Source organism: Phyllopteryx taeniolatus, chromosome 6, assembly GCF_024500385.1.
Source record: "Phyllopteryx taeniolatus isolate TA_2022b chromosome 6, UOR_Ptae_1.2, whole genome shotgun sequence".
Lineage (NCBI taxonomy): Eukaryota > Metazoa > Chordata > Actinopteri > Syngnathiformes > Syngnathidae > Phyllopteryx > Phyllopteryx taeniolatus.
The window spans coordinates 16917418-16940266 of record NC_084507.1 but is presented as its reverse complement, the minus strand read 5'-3'; the positions used below and the strand labels follow the sequence as shown (position 1 = coordinate 16940266).

The following is a 22849-nucleotide window of genomic DNA, read 5'->3' as shown; positions in this document are numbered from 1 at the left end:
CCAATTTATTTATTTATTTTGTTAATGTTTGGGTGGGGGGAACCAACCCCCGTTTTTCATGAAAAGGGTTGATTGGCAGTATATTTCTTTGGATTAACAAAAAAACTTTTCTTCAATGCAATTATAATGGGTTTCAAATCTGTCAATTATTCACAGATTTTCCCTATACGCAGTCGGGCACACACTATCTCCCGCAAATAGTAGGGGTCCACTGTATTTCAAAAACAACCAAAATGATTTTTAATCTAGAAATTTCATTGGAATTGTCCTTCTGAAAAGTATTTTTTTATGTTCAATGAATCTGTTTAATGATTTTGACTTTTTAAATTACACTGTGGAAGTAAACAGCCTAATAGCATAATTGCACAAGTCATTTTGTTACGTTTTCATAAATTAAAAAAAAACAAAGTCCAGTTGTCTTGATTCAAGATTTGCAGATTACCATGACCTGGATAACTAATCCACACAGACATAAAGAAAAAACATTTTTTTAGCAAGCTCATAAGTTAAAAATGACTTGGGCAATTACGCTATTAGGCTAACACAATGAACTTATTGAAATGCTGTATATGAATTTATAGATTCCTACAATGGCCAAAGTTTGACTTAAAATAAAGATTTGTTTTGTGAATGATACCTTAAACTGGGAATGTATCCATCACACAAGTATGGTGAAGTTTACCACTCCAATTAAACGAAATCAAACTCAAAAGTACTCACCCTTTGAACAGCAAAGTGTTCCACACATTTGTTGTTGGCAAGCTTCTCTGGTTTTCCTGCTTGTCATTTGCTGTGCTTTTAGCCATATGCTATTTAGCTTAATTTAACTTTGTCAAATGAACTAAGGACAGAGCTTTTAGCAGAACACTGCTTACTGTTCTTCAGCAGAATGAATCGCCTTTTAGGAGCCTCAACATGCCCAAAACACAATTTTTGCAAGGTAGAAATGTGTTTTAGGAGTCCTTAAGATGACCCCCACCCCCCACCTCAGAACTGTGAGGTATTGTGCTGCCTGTCACACATTTCCTCCTCAAAATTTACAAATTGTGTGATTCTTAGGTTTTTAAATCCACTGTTTAACTAAGGGGACATTTTGTTTTGAAATTCGAGCAAATTAGAAGTGGATCGTTGTGGTCCAAATTAAGAGGTTCCACAAATTTGGATTTGGAGCTTTGGCCCGCCGCACACCGAGCAAAGCAGCTGGAACCGCCTGAACTGTCAGGCAGTGTGCGGGGTTTTGCTGTGATTCAAAATTTGAATCGCCGGCAAACAATATTACAAAGGTAACAGCCAATACAAAATACACGAGTTTTCACAAAAACTGTAGGTTTCTGGGTTTCAAGCGCTGCCAGCTGTCCCAATACAGTACGTATTTTGTTTTACAATTCAAACAATATGCAACCATAGAATTTCATTTGAGCCTCTGTCTAAAATAAACAAAGCGTGGAGTCTCTCGTTGCCAAAATGCACGGGTGCAGTCAGTGAACAGGTCGACTGATCATTGCCAAGTCTCAAAAATATTCATGCTCTTTTTTTTCGCCTGTTTCCTCTTTTTGTGGCCATCCGCTTCTTCCTTGACAATCCCACCATGTTTTTCTGGTTCATTCATTTTCCATACCGCTTATCCTCGCTAGGGTCGCGGGCGTGCTGGGGTGAGATATTTATTTTGTATGCGGAGTCTCAAAATGCATTACGTTTGCTGTTTTTTATGTTGCAGCGCTTCAAGCAATGTACGGTGATGAATCGTACATTGAATGACTGGTACATTACATTTTTTTGTGACGGTCCACTTTAGACGCCTTTGGCTGCGTCGCTCGTTGTTTGACGGTCCTTACTGTCAGAACCATGTCCCCATGTCCCCATATCCCCCTACCGCCTCTTTCCAGCGGGTGTCATCATGGAATCAATTAGCTGCAGCCCAAGTAGCAACAACAATCCTGTTCAACGTTACCTTGCATCTTGTCCTCCACATTTATAAATAGTTGCGTTAATTTCACTCAGTGCACCCCCCCCCCCCCCAGGGAATTCAACAACAGTACATCTCTGTAGAGTGTTTGCCAGTGGAAAGGTGAGGTTGTCCTTTTGAATATTTATTTGTTTCCAAAGGTGTGACCGTTTAGGTGATGGCTCCGCAGTAGGAAAGCATGAGTTTACACCCCGCAGCGAGACCGATCAATTACCTCGATCGGTGAAATATTCCCCAGTGGACTGGATGGACAGTGGCTCCGTGCATTTTGAGACTCGCGTGGCATTTCCCCGCTTGATTGTATTGACACTCGGTGAGGAAATTCTCACCGAGCTTCCCGCTTAATGATCCATACGAGCTGTCGAGATAAGCAGACACCTCATGCGTCACGAGCTGACGCCTCGTTCCTTGTCCCTTTGGCGGCCAACGTGATTGACACGTGCTGACGGATTAGTTAATAAACTGGGAAACAAATTGGCGAAACAATTTAAAACACCAGTGTTGTCTTTTATTGAACTTGCATGGTACAGAAAGACCATAGTCCTACAGGAGTTGTACTAAAAACCACGAGACTTGATATGTGCACGAGCCACACATGACGTCACCAGCACAACGCTTGTAGTGGGAGAAATGGCAAACTATCAGGACAAAAGTATTGGAACATCAGGAAGTGAACACCATGGAAAGCCGTTTGACTATTTATTCCATAGCCTTGACATCCATCTTAAGGTCCATGTACTAGTACACTCCATGTACTAGTACTCACTAATAAGACATGCACACTGCAACTTTCTTACTTATAACGTTTTTCCACTGCTGTATGACATTTCTGCACACTAATAGGATAACTACATTAGGGCCCGACCGATTAATCGGCCGGCCGATATTAGCTCTTTTCAAATAGGCAAAAATTGGCAAATATTATATATATATTTTATATATATATATATATATCCACACACACACACACATAGTGACATTCAGGCCAACATTTTTTAAAAATCGGCAAAAATCTCTTGTCAAGTTAAACAAATACTAAAGGCCAAAGTATTGTAAAACAGTCAAATGTTCTGCATGTAATTCATATCTTTATTGTTGTAAGTGTTAAGGGACCAAAAAAAATCATTTTATTCATTATATATGTTTTTAATTAATCCGCCGATTAATCGGCTAACGGAATTTTACTATGCCAAATATCGGAATCGTCTTTAAAAAAATCCATCTGTGTCAGGCCCTAAACTACATATTAATAGGGAGGCAAAACTGCAATCGTTGACATCTGCTCCCTCCCAGTACTATTGGTGAGGCACTAAATGTTAACTAGTAGGACTAGTAGCACACATTTGTCAACTAGTGCACAGGTTTTTCCTCACTCGTATCATTTTTAGGTATCCGTGTTATTCAACTTAAGGTCTAGTAAACTACGGCGCTGCACTAGTAACACTACTTCCGCCATTCTACTAGTGTGCTGAATTTTACGAGTAAGGACAGACTGTACCTAGTACCATGCATACTACTACTAGTACATGGACCTTTAAACGTATCTCAAACATTTCAAAGAAATGCTCAAAAAGCTTACCACACTTACCAGGTTATTAATGATAACCACCACCTTGCACAATAGAAATAAACACACGGTTCAAATGGACAAGTGTCTCAATACTTTTGTCCACATAACGTCGTCAGAATGCCGCTTAGAAAAGTTTCATCGAAGACAACTCATGACGCTCGTCTCTGCAAGGTTCTATAAGACGTCACAAGCCGATAGGTAAAATAGACATTTATAAATAATACATTTGACTGTTATGATGCGGGCGACATGAACGTTCCCTTGGAAGTTCCTTTGGTGCCTCTTTCGAATGATGTACAGTGATTAGATGTGAAGGCAGATGATGGTTGTTATTTCCACAATGCAATACCTGTCAGGGGGGGGGGAAAAGTAAGATATAATCCATGTTGCGGTAGTCCTTGGCTCTCCATGACGACATAAATCTGTCTCTGTTGTCAAGTGAACACAAAGACAAAAAAAATCCCTTTTGGATTGGTTGCTCAAAGAGCCATTCAGGTGGTGAATATTTTGGAGAAAGCAGTGTCACGCTCTTCGCACCTCAGTGTGAATAAAGAGGTGAATGCCAGATAATTAAGTAAACAAATCATGAAAAAAAACTAACACACACACAACGAATTAGCATTTTTTCCGAGGCTTGAAGCAGGGAGCATTTTTGGAGCGTGACATGTTAAACACATTGCCTGTTGGCTAAAGCCCCGCTAAACAGCTTTGTGAAATACCACAATCCTTGTTTGGTGATGCCGACGCTCGATGAAGGATGGATTTACAACGTGACGGTCCAAACTCTAGGCCCGGGGGCCAGATACGGCCCGCCACATCATTTTATGTGGCCCAATAAACGAAGTGGATTTTTTTCTTTTTCATTTGGCAAAAAATCTGTTCAGAAATTGCAATTTTCTTCACTTTTAACAAATATTACAAGCATTTTCCCTACCAAAAAACCTCTCTTAACGTTACTTGAAAACAAATTTTTTTCAGATTTTCTTCGTCCTCTGTTATTTGCTAAGAGCTCACCTATTTGCATCTTGGTACCAAAAAAAAAAAAAAAAAAAAGATGATGAAAGTAAATTGAGGCGCTCATTTAGAAAAGTAGTACTTTGCCGCCATCTTGTGGCATCTTTAGGCAATTACAATCCCTTTTAGAAGGGGCGTTCCTCTGTCGCCTTATTGTACTTGAATATTTTTTTCCACAATTTTCCATCACTTCTGATTTCCAATCTAATTTGTGTACAGTATATTTATTTATTTTTATACTGTATATAGATACTGTACATTGGTGCGCTCAGTTACGAGTGTAATTCATTCAGTGACCATGCTCATAACTCAAAACTTAAAATTTTAATCATGACTACAATTTTGGCTGCCACGATTAAATGAGCCTGACAGTTGGCAATTTTTTTACATGTAAAATGCAGGCACTGCTGCATATAAAAATTGTTTCATTTGCCGTAGTGCCCGCAACCGAGTCAGCCGGCCACCAGGGGGCGAACGTATGGTTAAGCGAAGCAAAGCAAATTTATTTATATAGCGCATATATTTATGTGCTTCACATGATTAAAAGCATTTAAAAACAAAGGAAAAAAACAGCTTATGAACACTTAAAACAAAGAAAAAAATAAATGCACAATTCAAACAGCGTACAGTGCAAGAAATATTTAAAAGTGGAAATGCTCTAAAAAGCATGAGAAAAAAAGTGTTTAACCTGGACTTAAAAACATGCACACTTGGGGCTGACGTCACTTCTGTTGGCGACTTATTCCATTTGTGTGCAGCATAATAGCTAAATGCTGCTTCACCATGTTTGCTTTGGACTCTGTGCGCCACTATTTGACCTGTGTCAAAGACTTAAGGTTAAGGCTTCATTAAGAGCCGGCACCGTGCTACGTGGCCAATTTCAAAATAAAAGCTTCAAATGGCATCGATGTCCAATATAGTAATTATAAGAAGCTTTTAATTTGAAGATGGCCCTCTCAGCACGTTGGCAGAGAAGCGGCATGCCACGGTAAGACACTATTAACAATCGTTGTAGTGGCTGCCTTGACTTCAACTTTTCGGCTGGCCTGACCGCAGTAAAAAAAACGCCAGAGTAGAGCGGGAAATCACAACTGTCGATTAATTCATCGCAGCTGCTTCGGCTATGCACGACCGAGCCCCCAGGCAGCAGTATAATAGTCATGCAGACAAACTAAGAAGAGTTTCACTCAACTACTGCAAGTGACTCAGTAATCTTCAGTAATAATTCGTCTTTTTTTTGCAGAGGATAAAGAATATATGACTATGAGTATTGTTATAAAGTTATGTTGTTGTTATAAAAACACAATGTTGAATTAGCTTTATGTTTGACAGAAAATTTCAACTGGGAGTGGCATAAACAGCTTGAAGCCTCTTTTTTGATAAAGTGTTCACTAGCTACCAAACGACTGCATGTTGTGAAGTTGTGTTGCGTTCACTGCCACCATATAGCGCTCGCATATCAAATTTTATCTTGCCCATCAAAGCACAATACCAACTTGGACGACGGCTCGTATCTAGAACAAAAACATTAGTCGGGTCACTCGTATCTCAAGGCACCAATGTAATAACAATCAAATGCAGGGGCAATTGCATACATGTAGTACGTCATACATCTCTCAGGTTTTCACAGTCATAACAGCTTTCTTATTAAAATCATAACTACGTTGTGGCCTGTGATGAAAATGAATTTGACAGCCATGATTTACAAGCAAGAAAAAACGGAATTCTTGTGGCATGAGAATAGTGAACATTCTTCCGACGTGTAGCTGTGTGAGTAGAAGCACTGGACGCGAGATTGGGCCCTCAAAGGGGATGCTTGGATGGCTGTTAAACTGTTTGTATGTGAATTAGTCACGGCGAGTCCGCGCTAGGCACAGCTCAGGACCGTGACAGCCGCACAGAGGAAATTTACACCGAGCACACGGGGAGGGAAGGAAGGAAGAAAAGAAAGAGGCGGGCATGATGAGTTTAGGTTTAAGACCTCAGGGAAGCCAAGAGGTTTGCGTGGCGGTTTGAATACCTGCGGTCCCTGAACGTATTTCACAGAAAATGAAAAACGCTGCCGCAGGCAGACGAAACAAAAAATTCTGGAGGCTCCGTGGAAGTGTTCACCATATGGAAAAGAGCCACCTCAGAGGTTCACAACCGGGATCCTGACACACAAAGAGACAAGACAAGAAAGGGTGTTTAAAAAAAACTGAAAGAGAAGTCTATTCATGGGGGGGAATGTGAGGTAAAGTGGAGCAGAGAGGCCTGAAGCTGGAGAAGGGACACACTCCCAAACTACTCAAGCTGCATCACAAGGGACTGAGAAGGAAGAGTGCAGCACTATAATTATCCTTATTGAGATTAACTCTAAATACCCTTGAACAAAAGCATCATTCTGTGGATGGGCACTTTTTTTTTTTTTTTTTTTCCACGAGGGCCCTAGAGTGACTCATCCTGGGGAAAAATAACACGGACAACTTCTCAAGGCAGCGAAAACACTCACGAATGCTCCTCGGAGAACACAAGCGCCTCTGTCCACTCACAAGATGGCACAAAGACAGGAGGTTGATGCACACTTTCTTAAGCGAGTCGTTACCTCTCGCGGTCGGCGAAGGAGGAGGAGGTGCTGTGCAGCGTCTGGCGGCTCTCCTCAGAAGCCAGGGAGCACGGCAGCGCGCGGGAGAGGGGCGGGGCAACGCCACGGGAGAGCGGGGGCGGGTGCCGGGAACAGTTGCGATCGTAACTGGAGAGATGGATTGATGGGTGGAGCATGGTTGAGAGGGAAGTTAAAGTACAACCCCAATTCCAATGTAGTTGGGACGTTGTGTTAAACATAAATAAAAACAGAATACAATGATTTGCAAATCATGTTCAACCTATATTTAATTGAATACACTACAAAGGCAAGATATTTAATGTTCAAACTGATAAACCTTATTGTTTTTAGCAAATAATCATTAACTTAGAATTTTATGTCTGCAACACGTTCCAAAAAAGCTGGGACAGAGTCATGTTTACCACTGTGTTACATCACCTTTTCTTTTAACAACATTCAAGAAACGTTTGGGAACTGAGGACACCAATTGTTGAAGCTTTGTAGGTGGAATTCTTTCCCATTCTTGCTTGATGTACAGCTTCAGCTGTTCAACAGTCCGGGGTCTCCGTTAACGTATTTTACGCTTCATAATGCGCCACACAGTTTCAATGGGAGGCCGGTCTGGACTGCAGGCAGGCCAGTCTAGTACCCACAGTGCCGCCCGAGGGATCGAATGTCACGGGCATTCAATGTTGGTTTTCAGCCTTGCCGCTTACATGCAGTGATTTCTCCAGATTCTCTGAACCTTTTGATGATATTATGGAGCGCAGATGATGAAATGCCTAAATTCCTTGCAATTGTACGTTGAGGAACATTGTACTTTAACTGTTTGACTATTTTCTCACGCACTTGTTCACAAAGAGGTGAACAAGTGCGCCCCATCTTTGCTTGTGAATGACTGAGCAATTCAGGGAAGCTCCTTTTATACCCAATCATGGCACCCACCTGTTCCCAATTAGCCTGTTCACCTGTGGGATGTTCCAAACAGGTGATTGATGAGCATTCCTCAACTTTTTCAGTCTTTTTTGCCACCTGTCCCAGCTTTTTTGGAGTTAATAATTATTTGCGAAAAACAATCAAGTTTATCAGTTTGAACATTAAATATATTGTCTTTGTAGTGTATTCAATTAAATATAGGTTGAACATGATTTGCAAATCACTGTATTCTGTTTATATTTATGTTTAACACAACGTCCCAACTTCATTGGGACTTGTTTGTTTGCACAATATAGTGCTGAGGTTTTTCCTATAAATACTTTTTGTTGTTTTGTGAGATTTTTTTGAGTAGCATTCGTACATAATTTTTTTTTTTTTCAAACGCTGCAATACAAATTAATACATACAAGTAACATATTTACATCACTAGACATATATAAGTATTCGCCTTAATGAGCACCTACTGTATATTATCACCTACATATGTAAACATTTGTATTTAAACATTTCCATGTCCACACATGTATTTGTGTTGAACACCTTCAACTCACATAATCAACCACCATGTACTGTATACATGTTTTATAGGCTATGTGTTCTGAGAAGCTGAGTTTTGATTTTGATATAGTGAGGATCAGCGGTATGGAGATCTGCGTAATAATTGTTCTCAAAATTACAGTGTCTTATTTAACCTTTTCCCCCTCAACTTAGCTTTGCTAAAGGATCATACAACCTGATATTTTTTGTAATAAGTCATTCTGTAGATAACCGTCCCTATATTATTCTATATTAAGCAATTTTGTGACATCGTGTTGAATAAATTAAAACTGAAACAAAATTAGCTGTCATATTTTGTCACTCAAAACTATTCAAAGAAAGAAAACAAAACAAAAATAAAGAAAATATTAGTGTTGTTTGTAGTTTGTCTGGAAGGGTCTTTGCTTTGTCTGAAACGCAAATGTTCCGGACAAAATCTAAATGTTCCTGACAAAATATTCAGAATGTTCCTGAGAGGTGATAATAGGGGTTGTTATCGCTGAATATAGTTCAAGTTACAGCGCCCAGCCCTACTGATTGTGAAGGTCCTGAGCAGATTAGATTGACAAAGCGACTCATAGAGGCTTAAATTTGATTGGAGAAAGCATCTTCCATGCACATGTACTGGAAGTAGTGGATCCAAGAGAAATGCTCCAAAATGAAGCGAATGGACTCTTGGGAATAAATTAATTGGCTTGAATTAATATAGAATATCCTATTGCCTACTATACAGTTCGATTGAAAAGTATCTCCCCGTTTAAAAAAAAGGGGGGAAAACTACAATTATTTTCTTTTTTTTTGTTCTTTAATGTATTTTTAACAAGAAATAAATATGAGAGAAAAGCATTTAAAACTCATTATGGGCACCAACATTTGCTACCAGCTTCTTGAGCCGCCCAGGACTCGCGTCGACTGATTCGGTCGGACTCTTCGTGGGATGGAAGACAAAACTTCTCGTATTCGTCCTTCAAGTTCTTCCAAAGTCTTTAGTTTGGTACAGTAGAATTGCTCCTCTAAGTCGGGACCTATGGCTGGCCACTCTTTCGGAACATGACGACTCATCCATCTTCTGGGAAAGCAAGCATTCAGCTATTCATGAACGACAATAGCAAAACGGGGACGGGCCCAATCTTGCATGAAAATCAAATCTTCAATACTCTCCCAAACACTGATACCTCGCCAGATTCTATTAGAATTTAGGTTGTAAATGTATCTCAGTGCTTTTGATAGTGTTTAGGCCAGCAGAGAAGGCCTCGCGGGCCCTGACCGCCCACCAGCGGATGAGGAGATAGGAGGACGAGCAGAAAACCAACAAGGGAGAGAGCATCAGGAGCAGCAGAGTCATTTTGACATCGGCAAACGCATTAACGCTGCCAATGCGAGAGAGGATTAGTCGCCCTCATCGGACGAACAATGTCCGTAGGAAGGGGAAGGGGAGGCGTGGAGTCAATCGGGGTCAGGAGAGGAGAGGAGGGGGATGCAACAAGTCGTAGAAATGGACGTGGAGGATGGGGGATGCTAGTAAAAGTGGGAGGTGAGTTATGGTGGAAGAGTTTTGTTGGCTTTCTTGAGGGCATCCTCTGTTTTTAATACTACTGACCACGACTATTTGGAGGTGCGCTGGCTGGGGGGCTCAGCTCACGAGTAAACGAGGGTCCTCTAATTACGACAGTACGGACATACTATACGACGTTTCCAGTTTATGAACGGCCAGCAATGAACTAGTTTGCTAGGCTTCTTCAGCACGCCCGTGTTCTTCTTGGCTAGGAACTGTCAAATCATCTGACAGCTCTGTTGTCATGGAGTTATCCTGCCACAACTCTTGCCTCTTCTCGCGCAATGAACAAAGTAAATGCCGCAGGATCTTCCATGTTGACGTGCGGATTGATCGTCTGGCCCACATTGATCGTCTGGCCCTTCATCACACAAGACGTTTGGTCAAGAGGTAAGCATGGCGAGTCATCAATTTGGCTGACATGCTCTGTCCACACACAATGACTAAAACTTAAATTTATCCACAATTTAGTGTCCATGTTTCCTGTAATATGAGATTCAACTTTGGTTGTAATTGGGCAAAACCTCTGACCCCTGGCAATAGCCATATTAACCTAAAATTGTCCTCTTTCGACACCAATCCTCAAACAAGGAAAGAAACATAAGAGAAGCGGAAGAGGATGGAAGTATGCTTTAGTTCCGATTAGTTTTGTTTCTTCAGGTGAGAAGGATCTCTGGAAAGGGCCAAATTATACCTGAAGCAGGCACATGAAACCAAAATGGACCATTTCCTGTCTTTTTTTTTTGTCCTCTTGAGAGACATTCATTCATTAATTCTTTCATTTTCAGTACCGCCTATCCTCACTAGGTTCACGGGCGTGCTGGAGCCTATCCGAGCTATCTTCGGGCAAGAGGCGGGGTACACCCTGAACAGGTCGCCACATAATCACAGGGCACATATAAACAAACAACCATTCGCACTCACATTCACACCTACGGGCAATTTAGAGTCTTCAATTAACCTACCACGCATGTTTTGGGGATGAGGGAGGAAACCGGAGTCCCCGGAGAAAACCCACGCAGGCACAGGGAGAACATGCAAAGTCCACAGAGGCATGGCCGGATTTGAACCCGGGTCCTCAGAACTGTGAGGCGGCTGTGCTAACCAGTCATCAACCGTGCCATCTCATTTGAGATGCCTCCCAGATTTCTTGTTACTAAGTGAAACTGGCTTCAGGGACTGGATTTACCTAAATTTTACAGCAAAGGTGTACAAAAAAAAAAAAAAAAAAAACCTTGTCTGTGTATATGAGGCCGGCACGGTGGACGACTGGTTGGCACATCTGCCTCACAGTTTTGGGTTCAAATCCCGGCCCCGCCTGTGTGGAGTTTGCATGTTCTCCCCGTGCCTGGGTGGGTTTCGTCCGGGAACTCCGGCTTCCTCCCACATCCCAAAAACATGTGTGGTAGGTTGATTGGAGACTCTAAATTGCCCGTAGATGTGAATGTGAGTGCGAATGGTTGTTTGTTTCTATGTGCCCTGCAATTGGCTGGCGACCGGTTCAGGTTGTACCGCCTCTCGCCCGAAGATAGCTGGGATGGGCTCCGGCATACCCGAGACCCTAGTGAGGATGAACAGTAAAGAAAATGGATGGATGGATGGATGTGTATATGAGACCCAAGATATGAAAAGCCTAATACATAATGAATAAATCAAAGCATAAAAGTAACTGTACCTTCTGCCTAGAGCAGGCACAAACACTGGTGAATGGACTAAAAGTGCCAGCTGTCTCAACACCTGTGCAATGCACTATGGGCTATGACATCAGAGAGTTGCCTCGCTTTGCTAGTTTGCATGAAAATACAGTAAAATGCTACATACAGTGTGTTCCACAGAGAAGAACATGTCACAAATGCGCCTCTTTGAACTGGACGAGAATAATCCTCAAAGGAGGAAGCAGGCAAAAGTGAAGCAGCCTCTTACATACAGAAGACATTTTTTGATGCTCTTGGCAGAATATGCTGACATAGTAAAATCAGTTTGCTACAAAGAGATGGATATTTTCCTTGTTTTAGACAGTGTCAATCAAAAATATTAACTTGGCTTTCACTTTGTTGTTTGTTCCTGATGTATTGATAGATCCCAACATGCTAGAATTAAAGCTGTCAGAAGACTGTCGCTCCTAAAAACAAATCATCATCTTTGATTTTGATGTTGTAGCATTCTAATTCTGCTTCATACACCAGCTCCAATTGATTTAGGATTTTTTCTCTTCTGCGTAGCGTGACATTTTGAACGCAAATGCATATCCTTGGGCTCATAAATTTAACCCTACCTGAATCCCAACCACTAAACCTACCCTAATACTATATTTACCACTAAACCCTAAGTACTAAATCAAACCGAATGTACCACTAGGCATGGACCGGTATCGGATTCTGACGCTATGACAACTATGGGCACAAATATTGTGGTTTGAAAAGTGAGTAACCTTTTCCCACAGAACATTCTCCATAGGTAAATTAGTAAACGTGAAAAAGAAAATAATGGACTTTTTCTTAATATAATCAAAACGTGGAACAGTGGGTGAATAGTTAGCACATCTGCCTCACAGTTCTGAGGACATGGGTTCAAATCCGGAGTGAAAAAACACACGCGCGCACGCACGCACACGCACGCACGCACACACACACACACACACACACACACGTTGGAAAAGCGCCCCTCCTGCAGAAAATTCCACCAGCCGCCACTGTGTACCACTAAACCTGCCCTAACCACACCACTACACCAACACTAACTCTACAACTGAACTCCACACTAACCTGACAACAAACCAACCCGAACCATATCACTAAACCTGCCACCAACCCTCACTGTACCACTCATGCAACCTTGCCACTAACCCTACTACAAAGCCAACCCCTAACCATGACTGTAGCACTAAGCACTACATTAACCATACCACTAAACCAACCTGAAGCGTACTCCAAACCGTAGGCTCCAACCTCTAACAGTACCCTCGCTCTATTGAAAGGTCTTTTAATAAGTAAATATCGTAGCTGTAGGGTGTAATCCTCGCATCTCCAAAATCACTACTCCTCAGTAAATTTAAAAAACACCATTTTGCTTGAGTTACCAAACACTGCATCGATCAAGTTGGTATTAAACCGTATAATCCTATCATATAACGTTGCCCATAAATATCAACACAACACCACCCCAAAATAATGTTCAATCGCTAATTTAATAAACTTAAAAATATCTTCATTTATTACACTGTCATTGATAAAATTGGTAGGACAGGTCACCAGCCATTCACAAAGTCTGCGGTTACGCCAACCCCCCAACCAGACAAAAAGCCTTTAATACTTCACAACAGAATAAAACTGAGGTTACATCATCTTCCCAAACTCTTTCTCAAAAGTCTTAGCACCATGACTGATGCAATAAGTAAAACAATGAGCTGACTAAGCAGTTTGGTAGGTGGAAATGAATCTACATGCACTTACGCTAGTAGCTAGCCAGTTCCTTCTGCACTGAAGCATTAGAGCAATTCATTACTGTCTAAAAAACATCCAGACTTTGAATCTTGATCCCACATAATGCCGCATGGCTACCGTCGACACTTGTCAGACAGTTCAGTGTTCAAGAAAGTTAATAGATTTGTTCTCAAGCTATTTCAACACTTTAAATTAGTTAATAATGCATACAAATATCAGACGGCCCAGGGACAGATGAATAGTATCGCAAAATTATGAAGTTGACCATATTTGAATTCTGCCCAACAGTGACGATATGTAACAATTTTTGTAAAAACAGCAGCATTCCTTTCAGAATACATGAGTGACAGAGCTGTATGTTCTCTACCAAAGTCAACTGATGTCCCATACAACGTCAGGTATACCTGCCCTCAGCCTCAGTCAAGCTTGACACCATCAGACAGATGATTGTAGCGCCTGGAAAACAACTCTAAGCGCATATGCAGCTCTTCTGTAATCATAATGAACTGGATGGTAGCCACTTTCCACTATTTGCAATCATTTGAGTCCATCTGCACCCCATCTTCACTCCTCCCATCCGACACATGGCGTTATTTACACATTTATGACACCCGAGCGCCAGCCAGTCTATCATGTCACACAGAAATAGTGTGAGAGCGACAATGTGCTGCCTCGCCTCCAGTTTGAATAAGGTCACTGCTGAAGCAAATTTTAGAAGCAACAGTTAGGTCTTGTGTGAAGACAAGTGTTTTTTAAATTTTTTATTTTATTGTGTAGCAGCTCTCAGGAAACTGGAGGATTAAACTGCAGCCACACTGGCAGCACTGGGACACAAAGGAAACTCGTGTCAGAGATAAGATGCAAAGAAGACCGCATTAGAGCGAGGCAGCCACAATTGCAATACCGATAGAAAGCCAAGAACCTCAAGGAAAGAAGTGCAGTAAAAACCCAGGTATTCAGAGCCGAAAGAAAATCCCTGCAAGGCGAAGGAGGCTCTAGTTGGAAGAGGAGGAAGGTGTTGATAATGTAAGACTGTGGCGGCAAACCTGAGCTGAAGTATGAAAAGGGAATATGAAATGGAACAAATTATACTGCTCTAGGCGGTGCATTGAAAATTACGATTGACAGTAAGGAGAGAGTGAACGAACGCATAAATAAGCAACATAAAACAACAAAAAACCTTGACAGAGGAACATGTGGGAAAACAAGGTGCAGAAGATCTGGCAGTCAAATCAACTTGACATTATTGGTCTGATCAGCAAAGCGTGGAAGTGCTCCACTATATCATCTAGATGAGTCCCGCATTTCCCACTAATGGCCACTCTCTGGCGGGGCAATATATAAGGAACACCCATCCCTTGTATTAGTGGCGTAATGGCAGGTAGAATATTAATTTTTTTTTAAGAGTGATAGCAAATCTTTAAAGGTGTTAACAGTACAAATTATGAACAAACTAGCAGCAGTGCCGCAACTACCATATTTCTGCAAATGCTGTCTGGGAGCCAAGGCCCTGACTATTAGGAAAGTAGTAATTGGTGTCAATCTTCTTTTCCTTTCGGCTTGTCCCTATAGGGGTCACCACAGCGCGTCATCCTTTTCCATGTAAGCCTATCTCCTGCATCCTCCTCTCGAACACCAACTGCCCTCATGTCTTCCCTCACTACATCTATCAACCTTCTCTTTGGTCTTCCTCGAGCTCTCTTGACTGGCAGCTCCATCTTCATCATCCTTCTACCAATATACTGACACTCTCTCCTCTGGACGTGTCCAAACCATCGAAGTCTGCTCTCTCGAACTTTGTCTCCAAAACATCGAACCTTGGCTGTCCCTCTGATGAGCTCATTTCTAATTTTATCCAACCTGGTCACTCCGAGAGCGAAACTCAACTTCTTCATTTCCGCCACCTCCTATTCTGCTTCTTGATGTCTCTTCAGTTCCACTGTCTCTAATCCTCACATCATGGCTGACCACACCACTGTTTTATAAACTTTGCCCTTTATCCTAGCAGAGACTCTTCTGTCACATAACACACCTGATACCTTCCTCCACCCGTTCCAACCTGCTTGGACCTGTTTCTTCACTTCCTGACCACACTCACCATTGCTCTGGACTGTTAACCCCAAGTATTTAAAGTCCTCCACCCTTGCTATCTCTTCTCCCTGTTGCCTCACTCTTCCCCCACCACCCTTTTCATTCATGCACATATATTCTGTCTTACTTGGGCTAATCTTCATTCCTCTGCTTTCCAGTGCATGCCTCCATCTTTCTAACTGTTCCTCCACCAAACATCATGGTCCACGGGAATTCCAGTCTAACCTAATCTTTCAACCTACCCATCACCACTGGAAACAGGAAGAGGCTCAGGGCTGATCCCTGATGCAGTCCCACCTCCACCTTAAATAAGTAAGTACTTAGTGTCAATAAAGTATGTTTAAGCTTTTCATCTCTACTGGGCTTTTGAATGCAAAATAATGTATTTACAGATACAACTAAGAAACATACGTGAGCGACACTGACTCACCGAATGGCTTTAGTGTGACTTTCTTACATGGCGTTCGCCATTTACTCCATGAATTGCGTCATCTTTTCGCACAATCTTGAAAAAAATTATTTCATGGTATTTACATCTAGATGTGTTAAACAACTCAAGATAGAGCACCTTTTGTTTGAAGCCACCCACTTTTCAAGCACGCAAAACTATTGGAACAGGCTATTAAATTAATTGTGAATCACATTTAATATTTGGTGGCATAACCCTGACTTGCAATAGCTGCATCAAGCCTGCGGCCCATTGACTTCACCAGAGTGTTAGATTCTTCATTTGAAATGCTTTTCCAGGCCTTTACTGCAGCCTCTTCCAGTTCTTGTTTGTTTCTGGGGGTTTCTCCCTTCAGTCTCTCCTCTTCAGGAGGTAAAATGCATGCTCTATTGGGTTAAGGTCCAGTGATTGACTTGGCCAGTGTAAGACCTTCCAATTTTTCTCCCTGATGAAATCCTTTGTTGTGTTGGCAGTGTTTTATGGGTCACTGTCTTGTTGCATGATGAAGCTACTCCCGATTAATTTGGATGCATTTTTTCTGTAAATTGCCAGTCAAAATGGTTTTGTAGAGTTCAGAATTCATTCTGCTGCTACCATCATGACATCATCAATAAAGACTAGTGAGCCCCTTCCAGAAGCAGCCATGCAAGCCCAAGCCATGAGACTACCTCCACCATGCTTTACAGATAAACTTGTGTGTTTTGGAACATAAGCAGATCCTTTCTTTCTCCATACTTTGGCCTTTCCATCACTTTGGTAGAAGTTAATCTTGGTCTCATCAGTCCAGAAAACTTTGTTCCAAAACTTTTGTGGCTCTGTACTTCTTTGTAAAATCCAATCTGGCCTTCCGATACTTTTTGCTGATGATTGGTTTGCATCTTTTGGTATAGCCTGTATATTTATTCTCTCAAAGTCTTCTTTGAACAGTGGATTGTGATACCTTCACCCCTGCCCTGTGGAGGTTGGCAGTGATGTCACTGACTGTTTTCTTTGGGTGTTTCTTCACAGCTCTTACAATGTTTCTGTCATCAACTGCTGTTGATATCATTGGACGACCTGTTCGATGTCTGTTGCTCCACGAGTAGTTCCTTTCTTTTTCAGGACATTCCAAAGTGTTGTATTGGCTATGCCCAATGTTTGTGCAATAGCTCTGATCTATGTCCCCTCTTTGCTCAGCTTCAAAATGGTTTGCTTTTCTCCCAGGGACAGCTCTCTGGTCTTCATGTTTGCTTAACAGCAAATGCAGTTTTCACAGGTGAAATCCAAAGCAAAAACAAGCACCATCTAATGTTTAAGCAATCAATATAAGAGGCAACACCTGAGCAACAAGAAACAGCCATCTGTCACATGTTCCAGTACTTTTGCTCACTTGAAAAGTGGGTGAGCTCAACCAAAAAGGTGCTTTGTCCAGAGTTGTTTAACACATCTAGATGTAAATACCATGAAATAAAAGATGTAATTCTGAACTTCTTTCTCATATTCATCTTTTGATCTGAAACCCAAATGTCTCCAGTATACAACAAAAACAAAGGACTTGATCTTGCAGTTCCAATACTTTTGGAAGGGACTGTATATTCTGTTCAAGTGTGAGGGGCCTAAGCCTGTTCAACTGTCATTGTGTTGGCATTTCGCTCCCTCATAATATATGTGACAAGCCGAGGTTCACTCCGTAATCTTTATCTTCAACTCAAAAGCTGTGCTGACCTTAAATCCAAATCCACCATCGACAGAGATCTTAATCGCTGAGAACCTCTACCATGCTACTCATTGAAAAATGTACTTGATAAATATATTCGTTTGTCGCAGTAAACAGTTGAATTTAAGTTGGCGAATATAAATATCCCCGACAGTGAATCAGTTAAAATGGGCAATATAACCAATTTCTTTGGTAGGAGAGTCAATAATTGTTTTTTTTTTTTTCTTTCTGTATTTGCAGCAGGGCTTCAAGTTTAAAACAAAAAACAAAAAATGCAAAGAAATGACGAGAACTGAGGCAGACTGGGCAGACCTAATAAATTGCAAAGCTCCCTAGAACGTCAATGTGGATGCACACAACACTGTGGAGGGACCACGTCAGAGTCAACTGGAAAGCTAGTCTCCACATAACGTAGGAGCACATCTTTTATATTGCACAGAAAACTCATAGGTTAGGTGCTGCTGTTAGCAACAGAGTTCACCAAGGCCCCAGCAGTTAACTCTGTCCATATGTGACCTAGAGTATGAGCAGAGATAATTACATTTCACACAGGAAAGTCTATATTTGAGGGAGGTGTTCATCTTAAGTGGGGATGGACACGATTTAAACATTATGTAACATTCAGACTGCATTATTCTCTACTAACATGAGCATAAGACAAAAAAAACACTACACTACTAATGAAAGCCAACAGAATACATCCGTTTTCTACTAAAATATAACCTCTTTTCGCGTGGAAAACCGCAATATTTATGCGTGAACAGGCTGACAGCAGCTTCGCTCCAAGCTCCCACTAGTGTCTTCACTCCTCATCCTCCTGTGTCAAAGGCAAAAAGCCACAGAGGAAACAAGGTCAGCTCTGGAGTTCATTAGAGGGCAAGGAAGGATGGAAACAGCCTTGACAGCTTTAGTTTGGATGTTTCTCTTTTACACTTGTGTGGCTTCTCATTGGTTAGACAAACCCAAGGCACGCTTCCTCCAAAGACATGTGTACTGGGTAAGTGGGAATTCTAAAGAGCTTGTCCAGCTCGCTGTGATCCGGCACATCCATGGGTGATGGGTCTAAACTCAGCTTCAGGATACAATGCAGTGCCCCTTCTTTACTTGTCGGGCTAATTGAGAGAAGGAAGTTTGGAGCAGTCACCAGCGTTTTTACTTTTGGGATTGTGGCCCAAACAGATTCAGAAGATTTTTACAATCATGGAGTCCAACATGAGGGGAATTTTCAGGTAAACCAATGCTGTTGTTTCCAGATGTGAGGCATTCATTGAAGCAAACAACTTACTGATTCCTTAGTCATCTAGAACGACTCAAATTTGACCATAAACAACGCCCAGACTATCAAATATCTGATCTTCAAGTATCTGGCATCATGGAAAGCTTGTTAAAAGTCCTGAACCAAAGTTGAGTCGGAACGAGTCGTAGTCTATCAGTAACCGACACTAATGCTGTAGTAAAGTCGTAATTATAGCAAATACCTTGTACCTTGCCTTACGGGTTTATTTAATTCTATGACCAAGCTTGCAACTCAGTTTACTCATATATCAGATCAGTTCCAGCCATCAATCCATTTTCTGTACCGCTTATCCTCACCACGGTCTCGGGCGTGCTGGAGCCTATCCCGGGCGAGAGGCAGGGTACACCCTGAACTGGATGCCAGCCAATCGCAGGCCACATACAAAGAAACAATCATTCGTACTCACATTCTCACCTACGGGCAATTTAGAGTTTTCAGTTAACCTACCATGCATTTTTTTGGGATGTGGGAGGCAGAGGTGGGTAGCAACGCCCTACATACATAAATTGTACTTGTGAGAGTAGTTTGAATGAACCACACTTTTTATTTTTACTTGAGTATTTATGTGGAAGAAGAATCAATCAATCACGAGGCAGTCACATGATCGCACACAAACCCTTCGTGGGACAATCAAAGTGACAAATTTTAGCCACGTGAGTGTTTACTTACAGACTCCAAAAAACATGTAGCTCTTAAATTGTGACTGCCCAAACTTGGATATTTCAGCCCACTTCTAACTTGAGAAAACACCTTGCGGTAAGTTGCAGATGTTTCTTTCTTTCTCGTTTTCGTTCTCTCTCTCGTGCACACACACATGCTCATGCACGCACACACGCTGGCGCGCACGCACACGCACAAACACACTTTCAAGTCAGCAAACAGCTTCTTCATGAAGTCATTTAAGCGAATAAAAAAAATAATGTTTCTGTAGGGCGCAATGCATGTGTTCTTGGTTTTTGGGCAGTTTAAAATTGAATTAGTGGCAGGTGTGTGTGGATTCCCATTCCCATATTAATTTTGTATTTTATTTGACGTTCATGCTCTGATTTGTATTTCTTTTTTTAATCAAAAGTTGCTCACAAGTTAGTCTTTACTTGACTAGGTTTTTGACAGTATTTGGTTACTCTACCCACCTCTGGTGGGAAGAAACCGGAGAAGTCGGAGAAAACCCACGCAGGCATCGGGAGAACATGCAAACTCCACACAGACGAGGACGGATTTGAACGCAGGTCCTCAGAACTGTGAGACCGATGGGCTAACCAGTTGTCCACCATGCCGCGTATCAAATCAGGTCTCCCCACTGAAATAAATTGATATTCCATTAATCCATTCCAGCCCACCAATAAACCCCACAATTTTTTTAATGCATATTTTTAATAAAGTAAAATAACACTATATTGTATAAAAACAGAATGTAAAAAATAAACTGGTTTTACAAAGTGTCATTACTGTACGTACTGTATTATTTATTGTTTGGATGCTTGCCTTTAAGGGGTGTGGACTCGTGAGTGACGTCAGGAGCTGGTTGGCTGGTTAATGTGCGTGTGAGCATCTGGGCGTGAGTGGTGGTCTACAGCAGCTGCTTGCGGGTGTTCTCATTTTGTATTTGTGTTTTTGACTGTCCTATTTAATAAAGTCTGAATGTGCATCGCCGACTGTGGCTCTCCTCGCCCACACGCAAGGGCATCGCAGCAACTTCACTACTCCATTTCTTTTCCACTTCTCTACAGCAGCAATATCTTGGTTCAATCGTAACTCTAATTTTGCCTCGCAAACCAAAACAAAAAAATTGGCCAAGTGACGAAAAAATACTCATAAGTTGGGACACTTGTAAGTAAAGGTACCACTGTATTTGTATGAAAAACACTTCTCGGCCATAAATATAAAACAGTCCAGTTGGCATCTCGGGAGAGTATGATGTATTTCATTGAAATGTTTTTTCATGTTGTCATGATAAATATTGATTCTGAACTGCTCCTGATGATGTACATGGCACAGTTGTGTGCTGTTATATTGCATTTTTGTACAGCAGTGATGATTGCGATGTGATAGTGGTGGTATTAAGTCAGGCAAGTCAACGCGACAGAAGGCCTTGGTACAAAATGCATATCCTGCCACTGCGTGATCATAAATAAGAGGAAATTCCTACCAGAGTTTGGCCGTGATGATGATTGCAGTGAGGATAAGCAGCGAGGAGATGGTCACAGTGACGTAGAACTGAGGGTCCACTGTAACACACACACACACACACACACGATTACTATTCTCAGAGCGTGACCGTGTATAATTGTGCCAAGAACAAAAGAAGAAATCATTGAGTGCAGCTGAACATGAAATTGGATGTGCAAAAAGACTCCAACTACAGACCTCCAACTAAAATAGTCATCCCGTGGCATCTTCCGCATATCTTGAGGGTGGCCGATTGCTCGCCGTAAGTGATGCCAACTTTATGAGGCTTTCCAGACACAACCGACTGCGCTCACTTGGGGAGGTGTGCACGGGGGGGGGATCAGCCTTCACCCGCATGACAGCTAATTCCCAGGAGCACTCCTGGCAATGCAGGATGTCATTTTCCCTGATACCCACCTTCCTCCAGCTCAGCCTCGTCCGTCCCTCTGTCCTCAACGCCCTCTCGGTTCCACGACTCCGGGGGCGCCTCCTCTTCAGGATGCGTGATGGCGTCAGGGTACAGCCAATCCTCAGAGGAAACGACAGCAGCGGTGCTGGCCTCCTGCTGGCTCCCGTGCTGGCGCAGGTGCTCCGTTTCCTGGCTGGAAAGGAGGTGGTAGGTCTCATCTTCCAGGGGCTGCGTGGGCCCCCAGACCACCGCCCAAAGAGGGGTGGGCGTCACCTGGGTGGTGACGGACAACTGGACCGAGAGGGCGTCCACCCGGTCCTCGCCCTCGTCGTCACGGTGACAGGTGGAGGGCTGCGTCACCAGGGCGACCAGGACGAGGGAGACGAGGGCGGTCAGTCGTGCGACAGGAGCGATGGAGCTGGAAAAGAATACAAAGATTAAGAGTGAGGGAGAAGTTGCCTGGCTTTCTCCCCTGAAACTCTCCCATTTTACCATCTCTCCATCGCTTCGCTGTGTTCACTGACACTCCACCACGTTGATCATCTCTGAAAGATGAGACAAGAGGGGCAAAAGAGAGGAAAACAAAGGGGGAGGGTCCAGCTTTTCTCTATCTAGGATCCACGCAGTGATAGTATTGGCAAATATCCCGCGCGCTAATCTATTCTAAATATACACGCTCCCGCGAGCCATTTCAAGTTTTAACGCTCAATTATGCACCACACGTTCTCACACATCTGCGCCCAATAAACGGCCAAAAGTACACAGTGATCATCCAGTCCGGTCGCACACGTTCACAGCCAACCCCATAAATCATCATTATCTACGTCACACACGCCGCCAATACTTCTGAATGACACTTTGAGCCAACTTCCCATCTACTACTATACTGCGTAAATGCCAACCAAATGTCTCTCACGCACTCCCGACGCATATCAGTGCCTACCTCTGGCAAGTGGAGAGAGGGAATGAGAGAGAGAGAGAGAAAAGGGGAGATACAGAGAGCAAGGGGAAAAAAAAGCATTGGTTGCCTTAGCGACCGAGACATGTAGAGTCCGCTAGAGAGAGCGAGAGAGAGCCAGCGATGGAGCAAGGGAGAGAGAATGTCGGAGAGATTGAAATGCTAATTATGTTTAA

At 42.3% G+C, this 22849-nt stretch overlaps 1 protein-coding gene across 3 annotated transcripts; it reads right to left on the bottom strand.

Annotated features, from left to right (window-relative positions):
- Positions 1-2452: 2452 nt before the first annotated feature.
- On the bottom strand, positions 2453-22663 carry pianp (PILR alpha associated neural protein). Of its 3 annotated transcripts, XR_009789139.1 has the most exons (6): positions 22208-22663; positions 21724-22133; positions 21287-21365; positions 7135-7281; positions 6571-6703; positions 2453-3885 (listed from the first exon to the last, which is right to left on the bottom strand). XR_009789139.1 is itself a non-coding variant. In XM_061777612.1 (5 exons), exons 1-5 carry the CDS (start codon positions 22216-22218, stop codon positions 6682-6684), a joined length of 669 nt encoding a protein of 222 aa, XP_061633596.1. In that variant the 5' UTR covers positions 22219-22663; the 3' UTR covers positions 2453-6681. The 3 variants fall into 3 exon arrangements, 1 of the variants encoding a protein (XP_061633596.1); XR_009789140.1 differs by having other exon boundaries at positions 2453-6703; positions 7042-7281; XM_061777612.1 differs by having other exon boundaries at positions 2453-6703.
- Positions 22664-22849: the final 186 nt, after the last annotated feature.

Coding starts and splice junctions, on each gene's coding strand:
- pianp (XM_061777612.1), bottom strand. Junction 7,282..21,286: donor ATCATCACGGCCAAACTCTG/GTAGGAATTTCC, acceptor CCATCTCTCCAG/TTACGATCGCAACTGTTCCC. Junction 6,704..7,134: donor TCCTTCGCCGACCGCGAGAG/GTAACGACTCGC, acceptor TTTGTGTGTCAG/GATCCCGGTTGTGAACCTCT.